The sequence below is a fragment of the Bos taurus genome, chromosome 1 (assembly GCF_002263795.3).
Source record: "Bos taurus isolate L1 Dominette 01449 registration number 42190680 breed Hereford chromosome 1, ARS-UCD2.0, whole genome shotgun sequence".
Classification (NCBI taxonomy): Eukaryota; Metazoa; Chordata; class Mammalia; order Artiodactyla; family Bovidae; genus Bos; species Bos taurus.
The window spans coordinates 93,661,103-93,674,139 of record NC_037328.1 but is presented as its reverse complement, the minus strand read 5'-3'; the positions used below and the strand labels follow the sequence as shown (position 1 = coordinate 93,674,139).

General features: G+C 32.1%; 1 protein-coding gene across 7 annotated transcripts in view; it reads left to right on the top strand.

Moving 5' to 3' along the window:
- NLGN1 (neuroligin 1) overlaps nucleotides 1–13,037 on the top strand; it is a 957,229-nt gene that overhangs the window by 428,452 nt on the left and 515,740 nt on the right. For 4 of the 7 annotated variants that reach the window (XM_024989875.2, XM_024989874.2, XM_059884956.1 and 1 more), the window contains exons 3-4: nucleotides 4,317–4,376; nucleotides 10,309–10,461. In XM_024989875.2, coding sequence (XP_024845643.1) covers nucleotides 4,317–4,376; nucleotides 10,309–10,461 — 213 coding nt within the window. The remainder of the gene's footprint in view (nucleotides 1–4,316; nucleotides 4,377–10,308; nucleotides 10,462–13,037) is intronic. The other 3 variants (XM_024989880.2, XM_024989878.2, NM_001205973.2) reach the window with 1 other exon arrangement.

Here is a 13,037-nt window from a genome sequence, read left to right as displayed (position 1 = left end):
ATATTTCTACTTAAAATTTTTAAGCATCAGTAATTACATCAACAGCAACAGATTGAAATAAAGGAAAAGTGAGACAGAGTTGCTAATATTCTAGAAAGAAGAGAGATCAAGGAAATGGTTTTCTTTCCAGCTTGGGAATGATGAATCTTGAGATCATGTAGAGATATTTCTATAATCCATAAACATATTTACTCTAGTTTCTCAGTTTGCAACCCAAAACCTCTCAGATATTTGTTCTCAGTGCCTTTAGGCACATAAGATAAAGGAAATCTGTTTTCTTTCTTTTTATAATCCTTTTTTTTTTTCTTGCTGGAAAATTATCAGCCCTTCTTCCCAGGTACCCTTCAAAAAATCAGATATGTAAAAAATTCTTGATGTTAAGAAAACCCAACTGTACTTGACCCACTAAAATCTAAAATGCTACTGAAATCCGCAATGTGGAAACAATTTAATATCCAACAAGAAAATTTTAAATAAAACCTACTAAATAGTATTCACCAGGGTTTCCCTGGTGGCTCTGATGGCAAAGCATCTGCTTGCAATGTGGGAGACCCGGCTTTGATCCCTGGGTCAGGCAGATACCCTGGAGAAGGAAATGGCAACCCACTCCAGTACTCTCGCCTGGGAAATTCCATGGACAGAGGAGCATGGTAGGCTACAGTCCATGGGGTCTCAAAGAGTTGGACACGACTGAGTGAGTTCACTTTCTTTTTTCTCAAATAGTATTCAGTAAATGGAATTCTTTAGTTGAGAAAGTGGCTTAACACTTCCTTTGAATAATGATGCCCTCGTCTGTTCATGATGCTGAAGCAGTATCTGTATGTTTCTAACCCTTCAGATTTGCCACAGTAAAAGATGTTCCATGTATGTTTGTAATCATTATCTCACATCAGTTAAGATCATTGCAACTTTCTGAATATGAAAAGCGATTATAAATAATGTAGCACAAAGCTGGTTCAGCCATGCCCTGTGTGGAAAAGTTCTCCCACAGACATAGTATCATTTCCCTGGTATATCTACTAATATAGACCCAGAGGCAGATAGCAACTGAGAACTATGTTCGCCATGCAGACAACTGGGAGATATTGTGTTAATAAAATTTTTTTGCTATCTTATTTCATTTAGACCAAGAGCTAACAATTTTGTGTGTGTGTAAAGTATTAAAACTACTGACTCTTGGCTGTAGAACCTGAATGATTTCCCAAATCATGTAAATTGCCTTGGGCACCCTAAGAAGGGAAAGAAAGATATCTTCCAAGAGAGATATAGAGCCACACACTTAATGTAATTGTGATAGGGTTTACGTTTGTCTCCAAAAATTAATGAAATAACAATTTAGCAAAGAAAAATTTGAGCTCACATTGCTGCTACTGCTAAGTCGCTTCAGTCGTGTCCAACTCTGTGCGACCCCATAGATGGCAGCCCACTAGGCTCCTCTGTCCCTGGGATTCTCCAGGCAAGAATACTGGAGTGGGTTGCCGTTTCCTCCTCCAATGCATGAAAGTGAAGTAAGCCAGAAAGAAAAACACCAATACAGTATACTAACGCATATATATGGAATTTAGAAAGATGGTAACAATAACCCTGTATACGAGACAGCAAAAGAGACACTGATGTATAGAACAGTCTTATGGACTCTGTGGGAGAGGGAGAGGGTGGGAAGATTTGGGAGAATGGCATTGAAACATGTAAAATATCATGTATGAAACGAGTTGCCAGTCCAGGTTCGATGCACGATACTGGATGCTTGGGGCTAGTGCACTGGGATGACCCAGAGGGATGGTATAGGGAGGGAGGAGGGAGGAGGGAGGAGGGTTCAGGATGGGGAACACATGTATACCTGTGGCAGATTCATTTTGATATTTGGCAAAACTAATACAATTATGTAAAGTTTAAAAATAAAATAAAATTTAAAAAAAAAAAGAAGGGAAAAAAAAAAAAGAAAAGTGAAAGTGAAGTCGCTCAGTCGTTTCCAACTCTTAGCGACCCCATGGACTGCAGCCTACCAGGCTCCTCCGTCCATGGAATTTTTCAGGCAAGAGTACTGGAGTGGGGTGCCATTGCCTTCTCAGTTACACTTGACTAGCTGGATTCAAAGGCTGCTTATGAAACCTGTCTTCCATGTAACAAAGTGCTGCTCTAGCACAACCTGAGAACTACCCTGGCCACATTCCACCTCAAAACAAACTTACATTAAAGGTTTCCTAATATAGCCAAGAGTTAAGCAAATTAAGTAATTTAGCTAAAATTGGAAAACAGATGTATTTTGGCATCAATAAGAAACTATCCTGTACTTTAATCTGTGTTGTTAACTGGTAAATAAAACCATAATTTTTATATGGTGTCCTTGAAAATAGAAATGCAAGAAAATATATTTGTTGAGGTTTATTAATTTATTCCTTTAGGTAATTACAGAAGTGTTCAACATATTTCTAAGTCTAATATTTTACATGGTGTAAGATATTCAATATTTCAAATATAGTTCTGATACAGTAATTTTAAAATCGAAATGAATGTTTTTCTATTTTTCAGAAATGCAGCAACATTGTTGCATGAACATCATATAATACTGAGGACACTGTCTTCATTTAAACAGGGTTATATTCAAGAAACTTTGATTTCTGTGAACTTGCAAAGGAGTGCTAATTGTAAACTATTGCTTTCATCTAGTTTTTCTTCTCAGTGGAATGATTACTTGCAGGACTATGAAATTTACCATTTAATCTACTTTGTAGAGCTCCTCTGTATTGGGAATGGCCTTGAAACCATGACATTACAATTGAGTTATCAATGGGTCCCTTCTGTTACATCATCAATTTCTCTATTTCCAATTTTTGATCTTTGTCAGTTATTCGTATTTTTCAAGGCTGTCCCCCTGAGCTGATGATACTTATATATGTCTCATTTTTTTCCGTTTCCTGGGATGGTGTTTTTTATTCTCTGAAGGCTGTGATATTAAATGTAGTTTTGAATTACAAACAATACATGGTAATCGCTGAAAAGACTTAGAAATCTTTCTCAAAATGTTTAACAGTCCCTTCCTATCAAGTGTGCTTAGAATTAATGCCTGCTTCTTTACTATTTATATTATTAAAATCGACATATGGTGTTCAGTCCTCTTTTTTTCCTTCCTTTTTCTATAGCTGTTATTTTATGCATGACAAAATTCTCTTGCTTATGGTTATGTGGTTGGCTGTCTTTTAACTTGGGTGTTATGTGTTTGTAATGATTGCTTTTTGCATGAGGATTATGAAATGCCATATTAATGCCACAACCAAATTAAATGGTTGTGGAAACAAAAAGAAATGTAGGGCTTCACATGCTTTTTTGTGTGCTGAATATGTCAATTATGTGATGCTTAAAATTACTTTCATATGGTCTTTGACTTCCCCTTTGGTGTCCTACTTTATTCTTAGCAAATTAATATTGTTAAGAATAATAAAACATTTATTAAACATTCACAGTATTTTAATACAATTATTATCCTAAAACATGACCCATTATAAATAACTACACTGGGCATGAAATTGCACTAGGGCATAATTCGTTATATTTCTAAACTGATTATGAAATATAAGCCCTGACTCTGTAACTGCCTTAATTACGAACACTGACTTCTACAGTGGTACCTTTGTTCTACCAAACGATGAGATTATTTATTCATACATTTGTGCAAGTTGCAAAGGTTTTAAATCCACGGCTACTTTTTAATCAAAACACATGGGGAAATATTTGTGTAATGACAAGTAATTTTAAAAAAAATCACAGTTTTGAAAAATGTGTGACATAAAAATGCGTAAAACCTAAGTGTTAATGCTTTTACAATAAAACAGAAGAAAAAGAAAAGAAAAGAAAAAACCCTAAAAATTTTTATATCTCTGTTTTCCCTAATGGTATTATATTGTCCCAAATTAATGAATGAGTTTGGCCTACTTTCTTTGTTGTTGTCACCAATTCAAATTAGAAAAGACACTGAATAAATTAAATTCTTTCAGCTAATAAAACTGTTTACTTTTTTTGTATGCAGTTGGTATTAAAAAAAATCATTTCCTTTGCTTATGATGTGACTTTCAAACCATATGTATTTTTTATGCTGGATATATTCACAAGCCAAATTTGAGATATTTTGGGGAAAGGGAATTTTTTTTTTTTTTTTAACAAAATAGATAACCAACTTTGATATAATCACTCCCCCATGCTTTTTGGAAATAGTCCTTGAGAATTTTAGTATTTGCACTTATTTTTTCCCCTCAGTCTTGTTTATTCTTGAATTGTCTTTTTTTTTTTCCCCTCCATTTCTCCGTTCTCAATCCTAGGTCCCCTTACAAAGAAACAGACAGATGATTTAGGTGATAATGACGGTGCTGAAGATGAAGGTATTTTTCTCCACCCAATCTATTTGCATGACAAGGGCCTCAATCACTTTTTCCACCCTTTTCTATTTTTTTGCTTCTTGTCTTTTTTTGAAGAGTTGTTTTTAATTCCCGTTTTTGATGTGTTTTGTCTTCTTGCTTGTTGTTACATATGAATATACATTTTTAATTTTTTAAAAAAGAATGTTAAATTTTGATTTTGATGCCAACCATTACAACGTTTTAAAAAGAGGGGCATTTTTTGTTGTTGTTTTCTTGAACTGACTTTTGATATGTTTCATTCCACATTTTGACTGAAACTTGTCCATATTCTTTGAACTAACAATCTCTTCCCTGTAGTCTCTTTGTACGCCTTTTGCATGTTTTCTAATCTATGTAAATATTTTACCCAATACAAAATGTTTCATTTTGACATTTTATATTTGTTTAAAAAAAAAACACACCTAATAACGTGAAGGACAAGCTAAAAGCTGATATAAAGTGTTTCTTGAGCAATATAATTTAGGTTAAAAAAATACTGTTTTGTGTTTATGTGCTTAAATATTACATCAATAATAAAATGATATGGATGTAAAAGGCATACACCTATTTAGATAATTGTAGTAAACCTTACTTAACCACTTAAGAACTCTGAGAAGATTAAATGAATATCTTTTAATATCAAAGGCACATAATTTGAAGATGGGCAAGTAAAATATTCTGAATTTCAGATTATTGCTAACTATAAGTAATAATGTCTTCATACTATACTAATATCAAAATTATTTTCTCTTTCCAATTTTCTTATGACTTACAATTCTGATATACTCTGTACATGTAAGTACTCACTAGATTGATTTGAGATCTCTCATTCCATTATGTACCTTTACCTGGTATTAAATGGAGTGTCTAGAGAGGCCCATTGAGTCTTTCAGTTCATTTGCCTCCAATTAGTTTTTTTATTTTAATGCCACCCTAGTTATGATTTTGCCTCCAATTAATTTTTTTAATGCCACCCTAGTTATGATTCTTATAGAAATGACTAATATAATCCTAGGTTTAAAAATAATTCCCAGAACCTTGGAAATTAAATCTCATGAAAACAATAATGTGGTAAGAAAGATTTTCCAAAACAAGATAATCCACACACAGGCCAGCAGAAGTGCTAGTTCCATAAGGAACAACTATGAATGTGTTCTTACTAAACAATTGAGATTTTTTCATTAAGATATATACATTTAATAAACTACTTCAGAATAGAAAATTATAGAAACAAATTATTAAATGTTTAAAAAATTTATTAGATGTTAACGTTTTTATAAAATTTAAGAATTATTTTGATTAAATGAAATTTATGACATTTGATTAAATATTCATTTGCCATGAATATCACCAGTGGGTTAAATGTTAAATACAACACAGTCATTATACTTGAAATAAGTCTTTATAGCTGCCCAAGATTGTCATTTTTAATGCTAAATAGCTAAAGATAAATTTATAATATCAAAATACAAATTGTGATTTTTTTAAACCCTGTTGGAAATCTGAAGAATTAAAACATCAAAGATATTTATTCACCTTGAGGACGTGGGTTGTTGTTCCTAGTGCTCTATGAAAACAGCTTACACTTGGGGACCTTGATGTAACTTTGTAATTCCAAATTTTCCCAGAATACTCACAATGTTTGTTTATATCATATCCCATTTAAAAACATATTTTGATGGCTGATTTTATGTGCTACTTTTTTTTTGCTTTTGGTAAAACAGCATCAAGTAAGATATTTACATGTTTACAAGTGATACCTCTGAACAACCACAGTGAACTAAGCCCTGTAAATGTAAGTATATCTCATAGACATAATTTGAAGCATACTTAACATTTTCAAATAGGCATTAAAAATATCCTAAACCCCAACTTAAATTGGCAGGTAGTATTTAGGTTGAGTATTAAGCCAGTTATCCTAAGAGTTACCAAATCAGTAAATATTTTTAAAGACTCATAAGTGTAGAGTCCAAGAAATCAATCCAAGTTCTTATTCCTCTGTGTTGTTTGGGTAATTGTTTAGCAGATAAGGATAAATTCAAATACCCTCCAGGATAAAAACCTTTGAATAATAATTGAGGTTCATCAAATGAGTAGAGGGCAAAAAATTTCTTGAAATGTCTTTAAAGGTATCAGGGAAAGATTTGATTCAGGCAATACCCCCAATGTTAAATTCATTCAGTTTAGTCGCTCAGTCGTGTCAGACTCTTTGCGTTAGATGCCCCCAAATTCTAAATTATGGGCAATTAAAAACTTCATGAATCCTTTAAGAAAAAAGAAACCAGTAAACATGTTCAAGTACTTATGTGACTAATAATTATTCACCAGGACTGTTAAAGGGAATTATGACTTCAAATATTGGTTGTCAGGCAAGAATAAATCCCAATTGACTGCTCTAGAGCTATTGGCACTTGCTACATTGGCTTAAATTTTTGATTTATCAAAAAGATAAAATAGTTACTAAAATTTGAAATCAAGATACCTACTCAGTTTCCAGTTTATTCGTTTATAACTTGAAAAAAAATTTTTAACTGTAAAAATTTTAGAATAAAAATAATCAGTAGTGTATAGTATTTCTTCTCCCTTAGTTCAAAGACCTAGATGCTTAGCAAAACTTTAAGACATTGTAAATAACAGAAAATATAAGCATACTTTAGGAATATTTGTAGTTTTACTAAACCTGACCTAGTGTTTTAGTCTCTGAGAGTATTCTTTTGATTTTAGTGAGGTCAGTAGCAGCTGTTCAGGCAAAGTCAGATATCTTAGGTGAAATGCATTTAATTTCTAAGGGAACATATGAGACAAAGTAGAGGGACAATATGGCTCTAATAAATTCATTATAAATTATTACACCTGATATATTTGCACTCAAGACCACGTGGCTATTCCAAATTTTATTATTAAAATGGTGGCATTAGTTGATAGTATTCAATAGTAGGTTGTCTGGTATATCAATTTCATTTATAGAGTCTAGTTCTTTATAAAATCAAAATTTATATTTATATTAAACTGTCTACCTTTATTGTTATGTTGTTATTTTTATTATAGTTGAACAATTTACTATTTATATTTACATCAGAAAAGACCTGTAGACTATGAAGAAAAGTAAAATCTAAGATGGACCCTATGATAAAATGCTATCAAAAGTAAAGTTTTTAATGAGCCACTAAAGGTGAGCCACTCTGATAAAGCACTATCAAAAGTTAGCAATTGTTCTGTAGTATGGGAATGTAATATGGCATTTCCCAAACTTATTATTAGCAGTATTGAGTTTTTATGTACAAGAGTGTTGCCTATGTTGGTGATTAATATACTACCTAGCATTAACTTCAGGGTTACTTCAAGCAAAAATAAATATTGTTTAGAACACAGCATTAGAATTTTATAGAACTTTCTGGAAAAGTGCTGCTGGACACATTCAAGTACTTAAGCAAAGTTGAAATCATTGAGAAGTTTGGAAAGACAAATTGGAAATTAAAATCAGCCCAATCAATCAGTAATCCTTTCAAGTCTAATTTTCAAAGAAAACTAGAGAGATGCCACTTAGAATCCCTCCTAGAATCTATTGTCATATTTTCAGTGTATTCTGGCACTGTCTACTCCATTCTGCTATATTAGGTGTATAAGATGTGGCAGGTCTTCTCAATGTGTGCCTATATTGTTTTCCAGGTGAACAGAATGGTTCTACCAAGATTTCATTACTGTTCACAGTTGGTGCTTTGTAATTCTATGTAATTTTAATTAAAGAAGAATTCTGAAACAGCCTCCCTCTGTGCTACCTCCAAGCATACAATTAGCAAAGTACAGTGTCTGCTGTGAATAGTCAGTTAATGATTTTCATTTAATAATTTATTATTGCTTCTTCGGTGCCAGACATACTAGAAAAATAAGCTAAAACTGTGTGCAGTGAACAGGCATTTAAGGAGGAGAGTTTGACAATTTCAGAATTGTTTCTTTCTATAAGCCTAACATCTCTATGAGCCCCCCAAGTCTTACAAATGAGTGAATATGATTTCCCTCTCATGGATTTAAGGAGAAAATACATTTAGGTTTTTTCACTAAATGTAGGGTGTGTCTAGTAGATGGTTTTTATGTCAGAGTATCCTCCTCTCACCACTTAAAGACACTTCTCAAGTACACATTTGTGGGGAGGAGAGAGTATGGTAAACTCACACTGATACTAGATATTAAGTCAAATTTAAACTAGACATTTAGAAATGTCTCTAAATTCTGCAATTAGCTATTTCTCCAACTTGAAAATCTGGACTAAGAAGTTGAGCTACAATTCCTGATTTTACAATGATTTTCATTGAAAAAACATTATTATAGTAGAAAAATTGACACATTTCTACTTGTCACCTTATTTTTTTTAAAACAACAATGTAAAGCAGCCTCTAAATTATCACTAGTTTTTTCAATGAGTTTGTATCATATTAGTCTATTCTGAAAGCTGAAACCTCAATTGTTATGATGTAGGGGATTTGTTTGATAAAATATGTCAAAAGCAAAGAAACAAAGCCAATTAAATGATACTTTATTACTATTAACATTAAAAAAGGAAGATTACACACTTGGTATAATTTGGTTTCAATTGTGGGTAGAAGAGATCATGGGCTATTATATAATGCTGTTTCAAGTATGTACATATTGATAATCATACAGATATATGTACACATATAATATTTCAATTTATATAACAGTTAAAACCTTGTTAACCAGTATGCGGTCCCTGGTTGCTCAGATGGTAAAGAGTCTGCCTACAATGCAGGAGACCCGAGTTTGATCCCTGGGTCAAGAAGATGCCCTGGAGAAGAAAATGGCAACCCACTCCAGTATTCTTGCCTGAAAAATCACATGGACGAAGGAGCTTGGTGGGCTACAGTCCATTGATCAGACACGGTTGAGTGACTTCACTTTCAATATTAACCAATATACAGTTTGGCATTTTTTGTCTCTAGAAATTAGTACATTTTTTACCATTTAAAATTATCCAGTGTTTCCCTTATATATTATTTCTAGACCCTGTTGAAAGCTACATAATCATGGTAAAGTATCTTAGAAAAGCAAATATATTTGATTAAAATTTAGAACTGTATAAATCACTTCAACATCACTCTAAACTTTAGAATTGTTCACTTGAACTTAGCTGTATTTTCTCTAATGTCTACATGACAAAATCAGAGAGTCAAAGTGTCAGTCAGTTTTCTTCTTTCAAAGGATAAGGGTAATTTGAATGAACAGATGACTTGAATGGAACTGAAAAATATCATTTGAATGAAAGTCCCCTAAATGCAACAAAGATAAAAATATAGATTTTTGCACTCTATTGCCTGCAATTCATCTGATAGTACTTGAATAGTTAAATGATACTTCTTTCAAATTCTGTAAAATATAATGTTATAATTATGTTCTCAAATTGGAGCATAAGTTATTCAGTGTAATTATGATGCATTCAATATGAATCTTTACATTAATTAAGATGGGTAAAAGAGTGTTTTATTCATAATAGCAGTGATAGCATTGTCCTTAGTTTTTAGCTCATAAATTCCAAAGGCGGTCTAAACAATTGTTAAAAGAAGTTTTAAGAATCATTATCATTCTATTATTTCAATACTAGTCACATCAGAAATCAATTAAAAATAGCACTGAAATTCACACCTACTTGCAATTATCCCAAATTTTGTAATTCAGTTTTATAATATTTAACAAAATTTTAGAAAGAAAACAACAAATATTCATTGCTTTTTTCAGCAATAGATCTTAATACAAGTTGCTTAAGAAACACTTTAACGAAGACAACAATTTAAAGAATTATTTTAAAATCATGCCCTCTTGTTTCTAAATTGGAAAATATATTCTCTGCTTCATTATGCATGTAGAGGATAAGAACAGTTGCCAATCATTTGTTTTTCAGATATTCGGGACAGTGGGGGTCCCAAACCAGTGATGGTATACATCCATGGTGGCTCATATATGGAAGGGACTGGAAATTTATATGATGGGAGTGTCTTGGCAAGTTATGGCAATGTGATCGTCATCACAGTCAACTATCGACTTGGGGTACTCGGTAAGAAGTTTCTGTTTTTTTTTCAGCATCATTCCATGAAGATGTGATAATTTTGTTTTGACTTGTTTTTTTTTTTGCTTTGCTTCCTTTCACTCATTGTTCTATGTTTGCTGATTTTGAAGCAAAATTTTTTATATTTTCAGTTAATTCTATAAATATTCATAAATTACTTGACAAAAGACAGCTATGGTTAGTTTTGATATTTAATGATAAAAGGTAATGACATTATTCACATTGTTGAAGAATGCTCTTCTTAGCTTGGCTGTATAGAAATGTGAAAAGCAGCAATGGCAGGGCCTTTCTTAAGAAGAATTAGTCTCTGGGCAGATTTTTCTCTCTTCTGCATTTCTTTTTTACAATGCTATAAAATTGGCTGAGGTTTGCCAGGAACGTAGAAACTAGTTTATATTCTCTTCAAGAATATGTGTATGGACTAGCTTTGGGAAATGATTGCCTTTGCTGTGTTGGTTTGTTTTTAGCTTATCACATGTAATTAGAAATATTTTGTTTAGATGTCATTTGTTGAATTATTTGATTTGCAAAACATACATTGATTTCACAAAGTGTCAGTGTGTTCAATAATGTATATGCATGTGAAACAAAATCAAACTGTAGATCTTTTGTTTTTTGAAGAAAAGTATAGAGCAGTGTTATTATTTAAAATAAATTATCAAGTACTCTGAAATAGGTATAAACTTGCTATTCTACTTGTATAAGTTTATTTTTTTACAGTATTATCACAATTTAAGGAGTAAAAAAATCTGTATCATTTAATAAAACTCCTCTATCTGTGGTGTTTTAAAAATACTTGCTAACAGTACAATTATTACAAGAAGTTGTTTTTTAAATCTTAATTGATCAAAGTCCTATCTCTTACTATGCACTTAGAAGTTATAATTTATGTTACTTGGGCATAAAGAGATACTACACTCATTCTTTACTCTGAAACATTTTGAAAAACAAGTTTGAATTATATTCTCCTTCACAATAATTGTTAATATCATTTATTTTAGCCACATTGAGAATCAGTTTCTTTTTCTCATCAGTGTTAGTTATTATTATTCTAATCCCTTCTATGTAATCCTAGTTCTGTGTTTATGCCAATCTTAAAATATAAAAAGGAATAATTTTGTCAATCAAGGTTGTGTGTTTTGGGGAAGGGGATGTGTTAGCAAAGCAAAGTGAGACTTGATCTTTTTCTAGTGTGCAGTTTTGAATTTGGAATATGGTGGATAATATAATAGATACACTCTAGCAATGTAGGTGTAAAATATTTCTGTAGCATTGTTCAAATACACATCAGTTCAAGTACCCATCATGTATAATCATGCATTGGTTCAGATGTTCTTATAATTTCACTACATAGGGGTGAATGACCTCACACCAATGAAAACTCTCCATGTTAGAAGGTATATAAAGAGATGTTAATAATAATCTTCTCAAATTAATCTTAAATATCCTAGTGTTGTCATTGGTTTGTTAGACAAGATTTGAATGTGAGAATCTTCACTATCTTTAATGCATGTAACTTTAATTATGGCACTGTTTATAGCTAAATTGTTTTTAATGTTTATTATTCTTATATTTTTCTAAATTTATTAAATTGAAAATCTTGATGCAGTGACTAGTTTTCCAACTGAAAATTCAAAATTAGATGCCAAATTATGGTAATAGTGTTTTCAAGGATTGAAGATCTGCATAGTTATATACAGTGATTTTATTTTAAAAAGTCTTTTGGCCATACATCATGTTGCCTATGATTGGTTATACTCACATAAGATCTCATAGAGTAACTTGTGCTGTTATGCTAGTACAAGTTTCGCCCATTTTTAAAAATTTATTTGGAACTGATAAAGACGTGACTTTGATCTTTGTATCCTCTTTAAATGAGTATTCTAAATGATTGGATTTCAGGCCAAAAGATTCACCAGTTAAAAAATGAAGAACTTCATCTGTATAATGGCAGGCAGTGTTGGGGTTGATAATGGATAATTTTTCCAGTGTTAAATATTTGCTCTGGCTCTGCTACATTTAGGATTTAAACTTTAGTGGGCTCCTTTGTTCCTCTAAGAGACATCATACCCTAATGTTTATCTGCCCTTACACCATAAAGTACTAAACTTTGTTAGTGAAACATTTTTAGGGGTGTTTTGGAACCTTACCTCTAGAGCCGATATTTTCTGGTGACTTCCTAAAATATGTGTTGGGCCTTAGAAAAAGTATTTAAGTGAATTAATTCATGAAGAATAAATTATCAAAATATTTGTTTCAGCACACTTTGCGTGTGTTATACCACAACTAGAACAACAGCCGATGTACCAGGGGGACTGCAAGAGTAAAGACTGTAGGGTTTTAGTTGTAGTTAATACTTGGTCTAACAGTAACAAGGTAAGCCAAGTTTTCTTGGGTGTGGTATCCAAAAGTATTGCTATTTAGTTGGCTCTTGGGAGAATTTTGGACTTTCAGTAGAAAATAAGATTTGATCACATGTCAGAGTATATCCTGAGCTGTGTTTTGATTTGAATGTTTTGGTGTTATGGAAATGAATTTTGGGGTCCAATGTATAAATTGGTTAA